At 39.7% G+C, this 18,507-nt stretch overlaps 1 protein-coding gene across 1 annotated transcript in view; it reads right to left on the bottom strand.

The window, feature by feature from the left end:
* Positions 1-10,711: 10,711 nt before the first annotated feature.
* Positions 10,712-18,507, bottom strand: part of LOC309822680 (collagen alpha-4(VI) chain-like) — a gene marked incomplete at both ends in the record, with an annotated part of 71,946 nt that continues 64,150 nt past the window's right edge. Inside the window, 2 exon segments of the mRNA XM_082654640.1 lie at positions 10,712-10,893; positions 14,391-14,534. Of these exon segments, the coding sequence (XP_082510766.1) occupies positions 10,712-10,893; positions 14,391-14,534 (326 nt within the window).

The raw sequence follows: 18,507 nt of genomic DNA, 5'->3' as shown, positions 1-18,507 counted from the left end.
ATGTGTTCAGGAGAAATTCCACTCCAAGTCTAACATCTCTTATCTTCATTTTCCAGTGTGCTTGCCAGTTTCTTTCTTTTTCTGTTTTTTTTAAGCCTATTTTAATAAGAAGTTGGAAGGAGAAATATCAGGTCTGGCTGGCTGGTCTGTCACCATAGTACCCAGGGTCCTCTGTAATTATCTTCTGAATACACTGCTTATTTGGTATGCTTATGTTGATGACTATCGAAGTCATTGGTAAGAAATAAAGCTGTCAGTGTGACAACTTTTCTAAGTCAAAGAATCTTCCACCCTGAGGTTGGATAAAAGCTCTGATTCTCTGTGAGAGCTGATACTTAGAACAGAAATGTTTTATGTGGGCCCTTTGGTGGCTATGAGGAGTTCCTGTCCCTAGGATACCTACTTTTTTTTTTTTCCTGTTGAAGTAGAGTCAATTTACAATGTTGTGTTAGTTTCAGGTGTACAGCAAAGTGATTCAGTTATACATCTATCTATCTATCTATTCTTTTTCAGAGTCTTTTCCACTATATGTTATTACAAGATATTGAAAATAGTTCCCTGTGCTATATAGTAGGCCCTTGTTGCCTACCTATTTTATATATAGTAGTGTGTATCTGTTAATCCCAAACTCCTAATTTATGTCTCCCCACACACTATACCCTTTTGCTAACCATAAGTTTTTTTCTACCTCAGTGAGTCTATTTCTATTTTGGAAATAAGTTCACTTGTATCATTTTTTTTAGGTTCCATAGGATTTCTATTTTCTTCTTCCCATATAGCTCTATTGACTCTCCCTGGAAAGAGAGACAGAGAAGCTTATCAGTTCCTTTGATTTGGATCATATTTAAGACAGAATACTGAAAAATTACACTCTAAAGGCAGGGAGTTGAGTTCACCTTTTAACACTATTTTTCATCTACTCTTTCTCATTTCCTCACCAACGCTCCTTCGGTTGATACATTTATCTTGAGCTCCTGTTTAGATCCTTACACAGACAGACCAACTCATTTTACTATCTCTATTCTTTCTCCTCCAATATTTTATTTTAAAAATGTTCAAATATACAATAAAGTTGGAAGAATTTTACAGTATACCCTCTACCTGGATTCTACCATTAACATTTTACTCTACTTGTTTTAATACAGAATTAGCCATCATTTTAGCCATTCATGTTTTTTTTAATGCATTTCAAAGTTGCAGACATCAGTACACTTCCCCTAAATACTTCAACCAATGTACCATTAAGTAAAGTTTAATATTTGCTTATGCTTCTCTTCTTTTGACATAAAATTTGCATACAATTAAATACACAAATGTAGTGTGCCTTTGCTGAGTTTTGATAAGTGCATACACCTCTGTAATCCAAACACCCATCACTATTCCCACTCTTGGCAATCACCACCCTCCAGTTTCTCCCCTACAATTCCCAGGGTGACAGCTTTGCAGCAAAGAGCAGCTAGTCCTAACTAGAGCAAAAGGGCCCGGGGCTCCAGGAGAGATGCAAAGAGGTAAAAATAGATAAAATAACTGTTTTTGAGGAGATTGGGAGGGAGTTACACTTCTCACAGCATTTGGCAATGAAATAGTGATGCACATAGAAATGATTTTCAGACAAAACAAACAATAAAAAGAGTGACTATTACTCCCAAAGTTGCATGAAATGTACAAGACATGGCTGTGCTGGGAATAATATTTATATAATCATATCAATAGAAACACTGAACATTGATCTCATTTAAATAAATATAATTATTTGGAAGATGTGGAGAAGGGAAACAGATGTGATTAAGAAAACCTGTAGTAAAATTCAATAAAGAATATCTAAAACTCAAAAATCAAGGAAGACTTGTGTAAGAATATTAAACAAAAGAACAAAGTATTGAATATGATTGTCTTTGGAGAGCTTGAATTGAGGAAGTAAGGGGAAAGAAAATTCTATCCTCTGTAGTTACCTTAGTAGAACACATTGATTTCTTAATCTATGTACAAATAAAATCTTATTAAAAATTAAAGTTAAATTTTAAGCAAAGGAATAAATAAATACTGTGTGACAGATTTCCAATTCCATTAATATTATGTGCTATATACAGATGTGGGGGGAACCTCTCACTTAAAAACAACTAGAAATATTGGTGGAATACACTAACATTTTAATTCTATACCTGAGTTTAAAGAAAGTGAGAGGAAATTCCTCCCCCCAATAAAACCAAAAAGAAACTGAAAGCATCATGGCATAATTTGCCAATTACAGAAACCAAGAGACTTAAAATTTAATGACCCCTCAGGGACAGGACAAAGCATTGCATCTATATAAGGGGTTGGAATGAGACCCCTACGTAAAACCAAGACTCTCAAAGAGATACTCTCTTGTTGAAAGAGGGTGTCAGAAAAGAGGAAGATGACAAGGAGCTTATCCTCCTTGCCCTGGGCCCTGAGTGGAAGAACTGTGTCACCTGATAATTTATAGGTAAAAGTCCACTCTCACACAGGACAGGGGTTCAAATGTACTATGCATGAACTTGGATCCCCAAGTTAAGAAATTATCATAAAAAGTGTTGGATTAAAAACAACCCTGGGATTCCTGGCAAAAGCCAACACAAATCCTCTTTGGAGAGCTGTATCCTTAACCCAGGGCTCACAGGATTCTGATGGATAAATTTCTGCCTTAACATAGCCCAAAACAAAAGTAGAAAATAAAGTATAAAGCGACAAGACAGGAAACAAATATCAATCTACTGTGAACAAGACCCTTCAGAAGCAACATATACTAAAATTAGAGTCTCAAAACTTCAGTTAATGGAATTATAAGCAAAATACTAAGTATACTTGAAATTATTAATTAGTTAAAAGAATGACAGAAAAAGAATATAAATATATGTAAAACAATCACTTTGCTATACACCAGAAACTAACACATTGTAAATTAATTATACTTCAATAAAAAATTTTAAATTTTTAAAAATTAGAAAAAAGAAAGACTGACAACATGAGATAGAAACAAGATAGCATCACAAATGATAAAGCAACTTTGAAAAATACATGTATAGTACATCTATATCTAAATGTCAGTGAAATTTAAAACTCTGTGAAGGAGTTATTTTCAATAATACTAATTGAGATCGTCACTCCCATCTGGATTGAAAGAATTGTTTCCTGGAATTTAAGTTATTTAAACTGTCTCAAGAAGAGATAGGAAAAAATGAATTAAATCCGTGAAGGATGTTGACAAAGTTTCCAGAGAAATTCTCTCTTTACACTCTCCCAAACAAACAAACAAGAAAAAAACACAAAACAACAAAAGGTTCAGATATCTTAGTCAATTTTTCAATAGAAGTAAAGTACAAAGAGTTGATACTATTTAAATTGCTTCAGCCCCAGAGAAAGAAAATAAGCTTCCAAATTTCTTTATAAAATTTTTTATTTTTTGTATTTTTTAATACAGTAGGCCCTTGTTGGTTATCTATTTTAAATATAGCAGTGTGTACATGTCAATCCCAAACTCCCAATCTATCCCTCCTTCTCACCCTTCCCCCATCGTAACCATAAGTTTGTTCTCTAAATCTGTGAGTCTGTTTCTGTTTTGTAACTGAGTTCATTTGTGTCATATTTTATATTCCACATACAAGTGATATCACATGATATTTGTTTTTCTGTGTTGACTTCACTTAGTATGATAATCTCTATGTACATCCATGTTGCTGCAAATGGCATTATTTCATTCTTTTTTGTGGCTGAGTAATATTCCATTACATGTATGTATAACACATCCTCTTTACCCATTCATCTGTTGATGAACATTTAGGTTGTTTCCACATCTTGTAAATAAGTGGCTATTGTAAGTAGTGCTGCTATGAACAAAGGGGTGTGTTTATCTTTTTGAATTTTTGAAGCTTAGATAAATGGAACCATACTGCATGCATGTTTTTGTATCTTTCTCTTTCTCTCAAAAATATTGTTTTAAGACTCAGCCATGTTACTGAATCTTAATTCAGCTTAATTCGTTCATTTGCTTTGTTGTACACCTTGTTTTAATGTACCACAGCATATTCACCCATTCTACTATTAACAGACATGTGGATTGTTCATGACTTTGGGGTTTTAAATTATGCTGCTCTGAACATTGATCCTGAATGTGTATGTATCCCAGTGATCACACACTTGAACTTCCAAGGAATATACTTAGGAGTAAGATTAATGGTTCAGCATATTTTTGTTTCAATGTTACTAGAAAATGCCAAAATTCTTTCTTGTTTTCACTGCCAGCAGCCACATCTGAGAGTCCCCATTGCCATTTCTCTGTATCATGGAGAATGGGCTTGGTAATGCTGCAGTAACACCCAAATCTCAGTGGCATAAAACAACAAAGGTATTTTTCTCAAGCATGTTTCATGTCCATCACAGAAAGCTGTTGCATGATCATGGCAGAAATCTGGCTGATGGTGCAAGCTCTAACTGTAACATCGCTATGTCATATAACTTTTTACTTTTCTAGATATATATTGATGTCATCTACAAATAGAGATTATATTATTTCTTCCTTTCCAATTATTCTGCTTCTAGATGTTTTCTCTAATCTAACTGCATTGGTCTTTTATATATCTTGAGGCAATATTATTAGATGCATACAAATATAGAACTTTTTCATCTTTAAGAAGCAACCCAAGGTCAGCCACCTGCCCCACACTGGCAGCTGCTGGTGGACAAATGAGCAAACTAGGCAACAAATTTTTTCAAATAATAATCACCTCGAACTTAAGGGATCTGTTAAAACAACAACCATTTATATAACTCATTGATGCGTGTTGGGCTCATTTGGGTGGGTTCTTTTGTCCTCAGCTGACCTTGTTTCTTTTAGCTGCTAAAGATAAGAGATGGGATTTTTTTTTTAAAAAAAAGGTTTAATTTGCATGCAAAATTTAGAGAGAATTTAGAGGAGCAAAAGGTGTTTCTCTCATCTCAATTTCCTCAGCCAGAAAAGACTGAGGCTCATAAAAATGGAATCACTTGTGTAAGGTCACCAGGGAGGCTGGGGAGAGAGCCTGGTGCTGAATTCAAGTGCTTCAGGCTTGGAATTCCCATAACACCATAATGCCAGAAGGGAACCCCAAGATGTATTAAAAATATACCTTTGGGATTGTTCAAAATTAAAGGAATAATTCATCATGAGATCACAAGATGGCAAAAACCAAACAAAGGAGAAACATTGGGAAAGTGCTCAGTCAGCATGACCTCCACTCCAGAGTGCTTGGTAAAAATCCTTGGACTCCACTATACACTTTGATAGATGGCTGGGAACTGAGCTCTGAGCCTACAATCCTAAACCCACCAATTTTCTAGGATCAGCAAAATCCCTTATATGATTAAAAGTACAAGTATTAAGGGGAAATTGACAGTAACACAATAATGATGGGGGAATTTAACACCTCACTACACCAATGGACAGATCATCTAGACAGAAAATTAATAAGGAAACACAAGCTTTAAATGACACAATAGACCAGAGAGATTTAATTGATATTTATAGGACATTCCATCCAAAAACAGCAGATTATACTTTCTTCTCAAGTGCACATGGAACATTCTCCAGGATAGATCACATGTTGTGTCACAAATCAAGCCTCGGTAAATTTAAGAAAACTGAAATTGTATTAAGCATCTTTTCGAACCACAGTGCTATGAGACTAGATATGAATTACAGGGAGAAAACTGTAAAAAACACAAATATATGGAGGCTAAATGATACGCTACTAAATAACCAGAGATCACTGAAGAAATAAAAAAAATACCTAGAAACAAATGACGATGAAAACGCGATGATCCAAAACCTATGGGATGTAGCAAAAGCAGTTCTAAGAGGGAAGTTTATAGCAATAAAATCCTAGCTCAAGGAACAAGAAAAATTTCAAATAAACAATCTAACCCTATACCTAAAGCAACTAGAGAAAAAGAACAAAGAAAACACAAAGTCAGGAGAAGGAAAGAAATCATGAAGATCAGAGCAGAAATAAATGAAATACAAACAAAGAAAACAGTAGCAAAGATCAATAAAACTAAAAGCTGGTTCTTTGAGAAGATCAACAACCTTTAGCCAGGCTCATCAGGAAAGAGAGGGAGAGGAATCAAATCAATAAAATTAGAAATGAAAAAGAAGTAGTTACAACAGACACCGCAGAAATACAAAGCATCATAAGAGACTACTACAAGCAACTCTATGACCAAAAAATGGACAACCTGGAAGAAATGGACAAATTCTTAGAAAGGTACAAGCTTCCAAGACTGAAACAGGAAGAAATAGAAAATATGAACAGACCAATCACAAGTAATGAAATTGAAACTGTGATTTAAAATCTTCCAACAAAACAAAAGCCCTGGTCCAGATGGCTTCACAGGTAAATTCTACCAAACATTTAGAAGAGCTAACACCCATCCTTCTCAAACTCCTCCAAAAATTTGCAGAGGAAGGAAGACTCCCAAACTCATTCTACACAGCCAAAATCACCCTGACACCAAAACCAGACAAAGATGTCACAAAGAAAGAAAACTACAGGACAATATCATTGATGAACATAAATGCAAAAATCCTCCACAAAATACTAGCAAACAGAATCCAACAACACATTAAAAGGATCATACACCATGATCAAGTGGGGTTTATCCCAGGAATGCAAGGATTCGTCAATGTATGCAAATCAGTCAACGTGATACACCATATTAACAAATTGAAGAATAAAAACCATATGATCATCTCAATAGATGCAGAAAATGCTTTTGACAAAATTCAACACTCATTTATGATTAAAAAAAAAAAACTCTCCAGAAAGTGGGCATAGAGGGAAAGTACCTCAACATAATAAAGGTCATCTATGACAAACCCACAGTAAACATCATTCTCAATAGTGAAAAACTGACAGCATTTTCTCTTAGATCAGGAACAAGACAAGGATGTCCACTCTCGCCACTATTATTCAACATAGATTTGGAAGTCCCAGCCATGGCAATCAGAGAAGAAAAGGAAATAAAAGGAATACAAATTGGAAAAGAAGAAGTAAAACTGTCACTGCTTGCAGATGACATGGTACTATACATAGAGAATCCTAAAAATGCCACCAGAAAACTATTAGAGCTAATCAATGAATTTGGTAAACTTGCAGGATACAAAATTGTTGCACAGAAATTTCTTGCATTCCTATACACTAACAACTAAAGATCAGAAAGGGAAATTAAGGAAACAAACTCATTCACCATTGCAACAAAGGGAATAAAGTACCTAGGAATAAACCTACCTAAGGAGGTAAAAGACCTGTACTCAGAAAACTATAAGACACTGATGAAAGAAATCAAAGATGACACAAACAGATGGAGAGATATACCATGTTCTTTGATTGGAAGAATCAATATTGTGAAAATGACTATACTACCCAAAGCAATCTACAGATTCAATGCAATCCCTATCAAATTACCAATGGCAATTTTTACAGAACTAGAATAAAAAAATCTTAAAATTTGTATGGAGGGCTCCCCTGGTGGTGCAGTGGTTGAGAGTCCGCCTGCCGATACAAGGGACATGGGTTCGTGCCCCGGTCCGGGAAGATCCCGCATGCCGCGGAACGGCTGGGCCCATGAGCCATGGCCGCTGAGCCTGTGTGTCCGGAGCCTGTGCTCCACAACGGGAGAGGCCACAACAGTGAGAGGCCCACGTACCACAAAAAAAAAAAAAAAATTTGTATGGAGACACAAAAGACCCCAAATAGCCAAAGCAATCTTAAGAAAAAACAAAGCTGGAGGAATCAGGCTCCCTGACTTCAGACTATACTACAAAACTACAGTAATCAAGACTATATAAGTGGCACAGCTTCCATCATGAGGGCTTTGTGGCACAATAAATGCTACCAAATTAAAAAAAAAAAAAAGACAGTATGTTGCTGGCACAAAAACCCAAATATACATCAATGGAACAGGATAGAAAGCCGAGAGATAAACCCACACACATATGGCCACCTTATCTTTGATAAAGGAGGCAAGAATATACAATGGAGAAAAGACAGTGTCTTCAATAAGTGGTGCTGGGATAACTGGACAGCTACATGTAAAAGAATGAAATTGGAACACTCCCTAACACCATACATAAAAATAAACTCAAAATGGATTAAAGACCTAAATTTAAGGCCAGACACTATAAAACTCTTGAGGAAAACACAGGCAGAGCACTCTATGACATAAATCACAGCAAGATCCTTTTTGACCCACCTCCTAGAGAAACGGAAATGAAAACAAAAATAAACAAATGGGACCTAATGAAACTTAAAAGCTTTTGCACAGGAAAGGAAACCATAAATAAGATGAAAAGACAACCCTCAGAATGGGAGAAAATATTTGCAAACTAATCAATGGACAAAGGATTTATCTCCAAAATATATAAACAGCTCATGCCACTCAATATCAAAAAAAACAAACAACCCAATCCAAAAATGGACAGACCTAAATAGACATTTCTCCAAAGAAGACATAGAAATGGCCAACAGGCACATGAAAAGTTACTCAACATCACTGTTAGAGAAATGCAAATCAAAATTACAATGAGACATCACTTCACACCAGTTAGAATGGGCATCATCAGAAAATCTGCAAACAATAAATGCTGGAGAGGATGTGGAGAAAAGGGAACCCTCTTGCACTGTTGGTGGGAATGTAAATTGATACAGCCACTATGGAGAACAGTATGGAGGTTCCTTAAAAAACTAAAATAGAATTACCATATGACCCAGCAATCCCACTACTAGGCATATACCCAGAGAAAGCCATAATTCCAAAAGACACATGCACCTCAATGTTCATTGCAGCACTGTTTACAATAGCCAAGACATGGAAGCAACCTGAATGTCCATCAACAGATGTATGGATAAAGAAGATGTGGTACATATATACAATGGAATATTACACTGCCATATACAGGAATGAAACTGGGTCATTGTTAGAGATGTGGATGGACCTAGAGACTGTCATACAGAGTGAAGTAAGTCAGAAAGAGAAAAACTAATATCGTATATTAACGTATATATGTGGAATCTAGAAAAATGATATGGATGAACCAGTTTGCAAGGCAGAAATAGAGACACAGATGTAGAGAACAAATGTATGGACACCAAGGGGGGAAAGTGGGGCGTGGGTGGTGGGGGGTTGGGATGAACTGGAAGGTTGGGATTGACATGTATACACTGATATGTATAAAATAGATAACTAATAAAACCTGCTGTAAAGCACAGGGAACTCCACTTCACTGTACAGTAGAAACTAACACAACATTGTAAAACAACTATACCCCAATTTTAAAAACAACTACAAAGCAGTCAATTCACACAATGATTAAACCCTTAAACAGCAGAGTGAGCCAAGCAGATGCCAAATCACTTCCAAACACATTTTAATTCTAGTTTTAGGCCACGAAGTGATTCATTGCATGAGATTTGATGTCACTTGACCTTTCTGTCTCAATACCCTTCATCAGAAAAATGAATAACCCCGAAGCAATGCGTGATGATAATTAATGAACTGACAGATCTAAGAGAGAAATTTAAAACACGTGAAACTTCTTCCACTTGGCTGATGGGTTACTGTTGCCCTGGTGTCTGAAATAAACATCTAAAAAGCAGAGAGTTTTTCTAGAGCAAGAGATACGGAAGGGAAGAAAATGTCAAGTATTGTTGGGGGAGCATTTCTAACACTCTTTGAAGACAGGCAGAGAGTTAAAAAATCAGAACTGTTGGGCTCTACCTCACAGGCCTACAAGTCCTGTACTTGCCCAGCCTTGAGACTTAAGAAAGAGCCCAGAGTCAACAACAGAGACATCAATGGTTTCATGGATGGGGGAGCTTACATGTCTGATGCTCCAAGGTCCTGGAGCAACATCCCCACCTTGTGCGCTGAAGGTGAGCAGGACATGGCTGCAGTCTTCACTCCCTGGGGGAGGGGGAGGTTGCCAGTTATAGGGGGAGTTGACATCAGGTTGGCTCATCAGTTACCAGGGAAACTAGCAGAGGGGCATGCCTCTCACCACTCCTTTGATAAGCTATCATAGTGGAGATGTTCTGGTCTAAAGATTAGATCCATCACTAGCTGGGGCAGGGGCAAGTATGTAAGAAGGTCAGTCATGTGAGTAGGTGTAGGTGAAGCAGGCACTGGTCGAGCAGGGGATGTACAGAGAGCAAGAGAACAGCCATCTTGAGTGGCCTGATCATACAAAAACCAAAAGGAAATGTGTCAGCCCTGTACATGGCAGGGAATTCCAGGGTGAAAAGCCTTATGGTCTAAGGAGATGAATGAGCAGATATTATAAAAATGATGGGAAAGGGGCAAAAAGTGTGTACAGGAAGCCTATAGGATACAATGACTAATTATTTCTTGGAGGGATAATCAGAGAAGTTTTCACAGAGGCAATGAGTGCTGAGCTAGACTTTGACACAGATAATGGACCTGGTACATAGTAGATGCCTATTAAATATTTTTCAAATAAATGAATTAAAGCCATTACCCACAGGAATACCACCAAGGGCAAGAGCATGGATGGATGGAATATGGAATTTCCAGGAAACTACAAGTGATTTATTTAGTATTATTGCTCAAGTGAAAATCTGGAGGGAAAGAACAACTTCTATCATTGGTGAGGCTGGAGATGGATGCAAAGCCCAGATCTCTGAGGGCTTTCATGACATACTCAAGTTTTTTGAGTGTGTCCTGTTGGATTTGGTCGGCTGTGGAAATCTGGAAACTGAATGCAAAAGGACATTTCAGGTGGAGGCACTGTGATGGGCATAGAGATGCACCACCCAGATCCCTCTTCAATGAAGGGCTCATTGTACCAGCTGCTGGTGACAGAGGAAGGGGGCAGGGCACAACCTTTAAAAGAATGATAGCCGTTGAGGATACAACATAAACTGGTTAGAACCAACTAGGTCCAAGATGGCAGATGAGTGACTTCTGCCAGACTTTGAGCCTCAGTATACGCTCATGGTAACACATCAACACACTACATGACACATCCAAAGGCGCCATGACAGTTCCAAGGCTGACCATAAAAGGTCAAAAAGTGGATGGTGGCCCAATTCCTGGAAATCCCCACCCTTTCCCCAAAATAGCTGGAATACTCCTCCCACTCATTAGCCTATGAAATTACCCACCCCCATAAAAACTGAAAACCCCATAACCTGACGCCTCTCACCTCCTGAGATGGCCCACACTCTGTCTGTGGGTTGTGTATCTCCCTGAATAAATCTTTCACTTTACTATGGCTCACTCTTGGATTCTTTCCTGCAGAAAGCCAAGAACCCACACTTCACAGCTGTCCCAGGGACTCACCTGAGGCCCAGGACATGACTATCTTCTGGCGCCCCACTCTCTTTCCTGCAACACTGGGAGTGCTGTTGGCAGACAGCCTTCAGCTGGGCCCCTGCAGTGTCTGCCACAGCTGCAGAGCTGCCTCACCCATGAGCATGCCCTTCCTGGGGCAGCCCATATCCAATGGTCATGGGGGCAGGGGATACAGGCCCAACCATTCCACCTTGGGGCAACTGCTCTCTGTGGAGTTGGCCAGGCTGTCATGAGGATTGTCCTGCATCACAGCCCAATTTCCCTGTTTCTCTCCCAGCCTTAGGGCCAGACAAGAATCCCCAGGGGTGGGCGTGGGGGAGCATCTGAGGCAAGGAAGGAAATTCCATCCTTCTGTCTCAGCCCACACTCCTTCCCTGTGGCTCTGACCTTTCAGGATTATCTTGTGGAAGCTAATGTTTGGGAACGAATGGAGTAAAGCAAAAGGAGCCCTAGTGTTGGGGTCAAAAGGAGTTCAAGACCGGATCCTATTATAGGTCTGGGTCAAGCCACTTCACCCCTCTGAGAATGGGAAGAACAAGAGGAAAAATTGGGAAGAATAAGACAAACATCCGAGATTTAGTGATGGAAGTGAGTAAATTCATGAGATAATATGGGAAAGTGCTTCATAAACTGTATATTCATCATTTCAATGAAAACTATCTAAAACATCTGATAATTGTTTCTTTCCCTTGGTCAGATTGTGTCTGTGCCTCAGGGTTTTTCAGGTAAACTTTCTGCGGGGGTCAGAGGAGCTCCATGGAAGGGTATACCACCGCCTTGTCAACGATGGGAGAACTGCAGTGGCCCCTGTAAGCACGCCAAGGATGGGAACAACCAATATCCTTGAACGTGTCCTCTTACTATTGAAGTTTTGCCTTTGCATCCCCAACCCCAGGACACAGGAAGGACAGGGTAGAAGTGAGAAGTGGAAAATAGATCCCAGCTCAAATTACATCCCATCCTCAGGATGGATAAGCTTGGTCCCTTTATGCCCAGGCAGCTGAGGCCATGCTTAAAACAGAAATGCATACACACCTCGGCAGAAGAGCAGCTCTGCTGGGCTAAAGGGAACACCTGCTGTTTCTTTCCCATCACATAGATGTTTTAGCCAAAATTGGTTACCATGTAGTATGTTAAGGAAGAAAAAAAAACAGTATCCTAGGCATTAGAAAAAACCTGGGTTATACCAAAATGGTTACCTTTGGGAGAAAAGATGATAGGTGATAGTTATTTCTTCCATGTACATTTCTGTGTTTTATGAATTTATTACCATAAACACACAGTTACCCTTTTGTGATCAGATAAAATAATTGTCATAACAATAGATTAAAATTCTCATGTTTCTATGATCAAGCTTGTTCCTACTCCATTTGTAGTGTCAATGGGCTTAAAGGAGGAACAAAGAAATTCTAGAAATCACAGCTTTCATTACTAAACCAGGAACTTGCCAGAAAGCAAGCTCCACTCTGGATACCTAGGGGCAACCACAAGCTGCTGGTGATCTGTCATGGACCAGATGTTTGTGTCCCCCCAAAATTTGTATGTTGAAGCCCTAACCTCCAATGTGACTGTATTTGTACTTGGAGGTATGGTCTTTAGGAGGTAATTAAGGTTAAATGAGGCCATAATGGTAGGGCCCTAATCCTATAGGATTAGTCTCCTTATAAGAAGAGTCAACAGACAATGACTTCTATCTGTGTCTCTGTTTCTCTCTCCACACAGGAAAGGCTATTTGAGGACATAGTGAGAAGGCAGTTGTCTGCAGCCAAGGATGTCATAGCAGCCTGAGCTAATACATGAATGCTCCAGAGGCCCCGCACAAGGCACCCTCAACACCTGGTAGCTCTAGAATTCAATGTAGTTCAGTTCTGCCCTGAAGCTGAATCCAAGTTCAGAGGCCTGGAGAACTGAACTGTGAGCCAGAAGCTCTTGCAAAATTACAATCATCCTCACTATCTATTGGGTTGGCCAAGAAGTTCGTTCAGGCTTTTCCAGACGATGTTATGGAAAAACCCAAACGAATTTTTTGGCCAAGGCGATATTGCAAAATATTTTATCCAGGGTGAACCTAGACCCTTAGTTCCATATATGTATTGACAAGATCAGCCTGAATTGTTGAATCACCAAGTCTTGGAGGATAAGAGTCATTGTAGTTGATGTCAAAGGATCCATCCCATAGCAAACTCACTGCTGTTTCCTCTCCATCAACTGTTACTTCACAAAGTATAACACAAATCACAGTGAGTGGTATCATACATGGTCTCACACCAAGTGATTTAATCTAGAATGCCTTTATTTTTACACTAGGTAGTAAGGATGAACTTCACATTAGATGTCCCCTTTTTTAGACCCCTACTTGACTAATGCTTCCATGTTCTCTTTCTTTTTTTCTTTTTTTTTTTGCAGTATGTGGGCCTCTTACTGTTGTGGCCTCTCCCATTGTGGAGCACAGGCTCCAGACGCGCGGGCTCAGTGGCCATGGCTCATGGGCCCAGCCGCTCCATGGCATGTGGGATCTTCCCGGACTGGGGCACGAACCCGTGTCCCCTGCATCAGCAAGCGGACTCTCAACCACTGTGCCATCAGGGAAGCCCTTCCATGTTCTCTTAATGATAAAAAAGGAAATCAAGTTTCAACTCATTTCCAAATTAGGTTTTACTTACAATGTCAAGAAAATTTCCTTTTTGCTATAATGCCAAGAAAATTTTTAGGTAAGGTCAAGTTCAAGTTTCTTTTTCATTCAGTTTTAAATCATTGAAATAACTTCCAGGAAAGTTTTGGTTCATTTTCGAAACTACTAGAATGCAGTATTTTACAAGTCATCTGGCCAAGCTCTCGCTGGCAGGAAAAACTTCACAGGGTGAGGAATCCTACTTCTGAGGTTGTGGCATGGGCTTCATTGCTTATGAGTTGAGTGGCACTGTCTCAGGAAAGTTAATCTCCATTTCATGAATTATTAAAACAGAGGCAGAAGCACTGACACTCTGCCTGCCTGTATAGGGGAGTTGGAACACACCGAGCCTCACATTCTCCCTTGCTCTCGAATCGGTTGGCATTGCCCCTGCAGCCGCTATACCAGAACTGTCGGCAAGCCTGTCCCTTTTCATTATAGGACCATTTCAGGACATAATCCTGGCACTCACTTTCCATTGGATCCAGGGAACAAGGACCTGCAAGAAAATGAATGCAGAGAGAGCTGAATTTCCTGCATGAGCATGACAGAAAAGAAGCAATGGTTTGGCGTTCCAGACCTAAAAATGAATCCTAACCTCACCAAAAACTGACTCTGTGACCTTCAGCAAGTAACTTACCCTCTCTGAGCCTCAATTTCCTCCATCATAAAAGCAATATTAAAAAAAAAAAGCTACATCACAAGTTTGTTGTAAGGTGTCACAAAACACACATGAAAGGGGCAATACAGTTAGAGCTATTATTTTGCACAGTGTCTAGTATATGGCACATACACCAGACAATGTGTAATGAATGAATGAATGAAACAATAAAGCTTTCCTCAATAAAATGCTAGCAAAAACCAAAACAGCACATTAAAATCACCATATACCATGATCAAGTGGGATTTCTCCCTGGGATACAAGGACGGTTCAACATACACAAATCAATAAACATGATCACCACATTAACAGAATGAAGGATAAAAATCATATGATCATCTCAATAGATGAAGAAAAGGCATTTGACAAAATTCCAGAGAACTACTCACTTGCTTATTATGCTAATTTCCTCTTTTTTCAAACTGTCTCAATCCCTTGCCTAATCCCCAAATGTTCCAGCCTTCTAAAGGTCTAAGCAAATCCAGCTAATTTATTACTGTACCCTGACACTAGCCCAAGAAGTTAAGCTATCTATTAAAAGAAAAGCATGATGTTCCTGGAAAATAGCATTGAATAAACAAGTTACAACAAGAGCAAGATCTGGAATGCCTATTTTAAATTGTAAATCAGACATGAATTTACCCAGGTCTATAACCTCTGCCTTCTGTGGAGAACAGATTTCCTTGGGCACACTCTATATCGGAGAAAAATATTCTTGTCTTGGGTCGGCCCTACAGCACAGAATGATGATATCTTCCAAATAGTTTCCCCTGGGCCTTCTAAGCACTCCCAAATAAAGAGGATATTGTCTTCAGAAAGCAATTCATGGTCCATTCGCAGGAAGTTGCCTACCCATATCCCATTAGTATAATCAGCACAGACCAGTTTTCTTGAAGGGTTGACCAGATGTGCTAGACCTCAGAGAATGAGATACATTCATGGGAATTGTCTTCTGCCTTGAACAAGCACATCAGAACTGGCCTGTTTCATGACTCCATGGAGGGTGTAAGACAGCAAGCAGTGAGAGCCCAGGAGAAGAAGCCAGAGCAAACGCTTCTCCAAAACCTTGGTGGGAGTAGGGGGGTGTCAACAGAAAAACACTTCAGTGGTGACCTTTTGACTCTACTCTGTATGTTCAACAAATGGATTTAGGGCTCAGCAATCAGCTGGCACCAACCTCTACCATTACAAACTGATTCCAAATGGACAAGCCAAGGACTAGTTTAAACAAAGCACTCACTTTTCCTAGTGACACTTTATGGCTTTGGTCTTTAGAAGCCCCACCCTTGCCTTTAGTCTGGGAGATAATCAAACAGGGGTTGCTTCTTCTAGATTATACTTCTTAGGGCCGCACTGTCCAGTAGAACTTACTGCCATGAGGGAAATGTTCTATATCTGCCCTGTCCAATACAGTAGCCACTGCTCATGTGGCTGCTGGGCATTTGAAATGTGGCTACTGCAGCCAAGGAACTAAATTTTTCATTTGATACCATTTCAAATTATTGAAATGGAAATAGCCAGTGTGGTGCAGCTATAGGTGAGTAAATCCTTACTGCTTTGAACTAATTATCTCTAAGGTGTTCTTTGTAACCTAACACTCAGGAAGCCTCAGACTCAATTTTTTTATCAGTATGATATGGTATCAGGGGACATTTCACCCACACAGTTACTGATAGCTTCCAATTTTACATTTGGTGTTATTTTTACCATGAGTAGTAACTTTTGCCTTTTCAGAAGAACGCTGAAGCAGGGTCAGTTTTACTGAAACAAGTCCACGGAATCCAGGAAGGAAGGAAAGAAAAGGGGAGAGAGAGAGAAGAGAGCTGGAAAGGTATGGAGAGCAGCGACAGGGAAACTGCTGTTTTACCGAGGCCACTTCTCTCTCCTGATGTACGTCTTATAACATAACCCTATCGGGAGGAGAAAACCACAAAATAGATCTGTGCACTCTGGAAATTACACTGAAATTGAAAATTTATCAAGATCAGCCTGGCTGCTGGAAAGAGAGAGGACATTCATTTAATTCTTCACTAACAGATGCAGCAAAATGTGCCAGAGCTCCAGCAGAACTTGGCCTGAGATGCAAGGGCACGGGGTGGCTGTGGGAGCTCAACACTACTTGGGGCCAGAGAGGGCTCCCAGTCTGGGTAACACTGGCCTGAGCAGTAAAAGATGAGCAGATATGGTCCAGATGGGCACTGTGGAGAGGATGCAGAGACAGGCTGGTGAGGGGAACGATGGCATGGGGACATGGGGTAAATACCAGGGTAGAAAGGCTACTGCAATAGCATGAAAAGTGTATGCAGGTCAGTGGCGGCCAGTGAGACCCTCAGGACCACGCAGAAGCCCTCATGCTCTACCCAGGCACCCAACCATGATCTCATGACAATGGGGGAACCACAGAAGAAGAGAAATCACATGGCCAGATCTGAATTTTAGAAAAAATAATATGGTCTTCAGAATGCAATTGGGAAAAGGACAAACTGGAAGAAACAAGACCAGTTAGAAGGCACTGCAATTACATTTGAGGTGGATGGCAGGGTATGAAGAGGGAAGATGTGGAGAAGGGGATGGGTCCGAGGGATGCTGAGGAGGGCGCCACGCCAAGATCTTGTTCGCAGTTGGGGGTGCAGGTGGGGAGCAGAGAACAACTAGTGATGTGTGGGCTTGGCTTTCCATTTCTGGGCCAGTGTGGTTCCTTCCAGTAAAGGAATAAAAGGAGAGAAGTTTCCATGGGAAAGTCAAGGCCAGTCTGCTTAATTGGGTTTGAGATGACAGTGGGCATGTCCAATGATGTAGTCTGGAGGATAGTTGAACATTCTGGTCTGCAGCTCTGGAGAGAGTTAAAGGTGGAAGACATGGATTTCGAGTTGTTTATACAGAGGGGATAGTTGAAGTCACAGTAGGAAAAGTTGTCTGGTAGTGTGTGTAGACGGCTTTGAGACAGGACCTAGGGAAGGCATTACGGATTTACCATGAAATTAATGAAGCCTAAGCTTCAGGGCCCCTTATGTGCATATACCTCTTCTAAATAAATATTTACTTTCATCCTTAATTTCAATGATTTTGTATTCTTTTTCTTACAGAGGGCCCCCTAAGTTGTATAAACTTCAGGCTCCATAAAAGCTAGATCCCCCTATGAGGATGGACCTGGGGAGAGGAGCTCACAAAGATGGGCTGGTCAGAAGTGGAAGAAAAGATAATGATGTTGTCTCTGAAATGCAAGTTGAAACTACAGTGAGGTACCACCTCACACTGGTCAGAATGGCCATCATTAAAAAGTCTACAAATAACAAATCCTGGAGAGGGTGTGGAGAAAAGGGAACCCTCCTACACTGTTAATGGGAATGGAAATTGATGCAGCCACTATGGAGAACAGTATGGAGGTTCCCCAAAAAACTAAAAATAGAGTTGCCATTTGATTCTGCAATCCCACTCCTGGGCATATATCTGGGCAAAAATATAATTCAAAGAGATACATGCACCCCAATGTTCATAGCAGCACTATTCAGAATAGCCAAGACATGGAAGCAACCTAAATGTCCATCAACAGATGAATGGATAAAGAAGATGTGGTACATATATACAATGGAATGCTACCCAGCCAAAAAAAAGAATGAAATAATGCCATTTGCAGCAATGTGGATGGACCTAGAGATTATCATGCTAAGTGAAGTCAGTCAGACAAAGACAAATACCACATGATATCACTTATATGTGGAATCTAAAATATGACACAAATGAACTTATCTACAAAAGAGAAACAGACTCACAGACGTACAGAACAGACTTGTGGTTGCCAAGGCTGGGT

The sequence above is a fragment of the Grampus griseus genome, assembly GCF_964374135.1.
Source record: "Grampus griseus genome assembly, chromosome: 5".
Taxonomy (NCBI): domain Eukaryota; kingdom Metazoa; phylum Chordata; class Mammalia; order Artiodactyla; family Delphinidae; genus Grampus; species Grampus griseus.
This window is presented reverse-complemented; position numbering and strand designations above follow the sequence as displayed.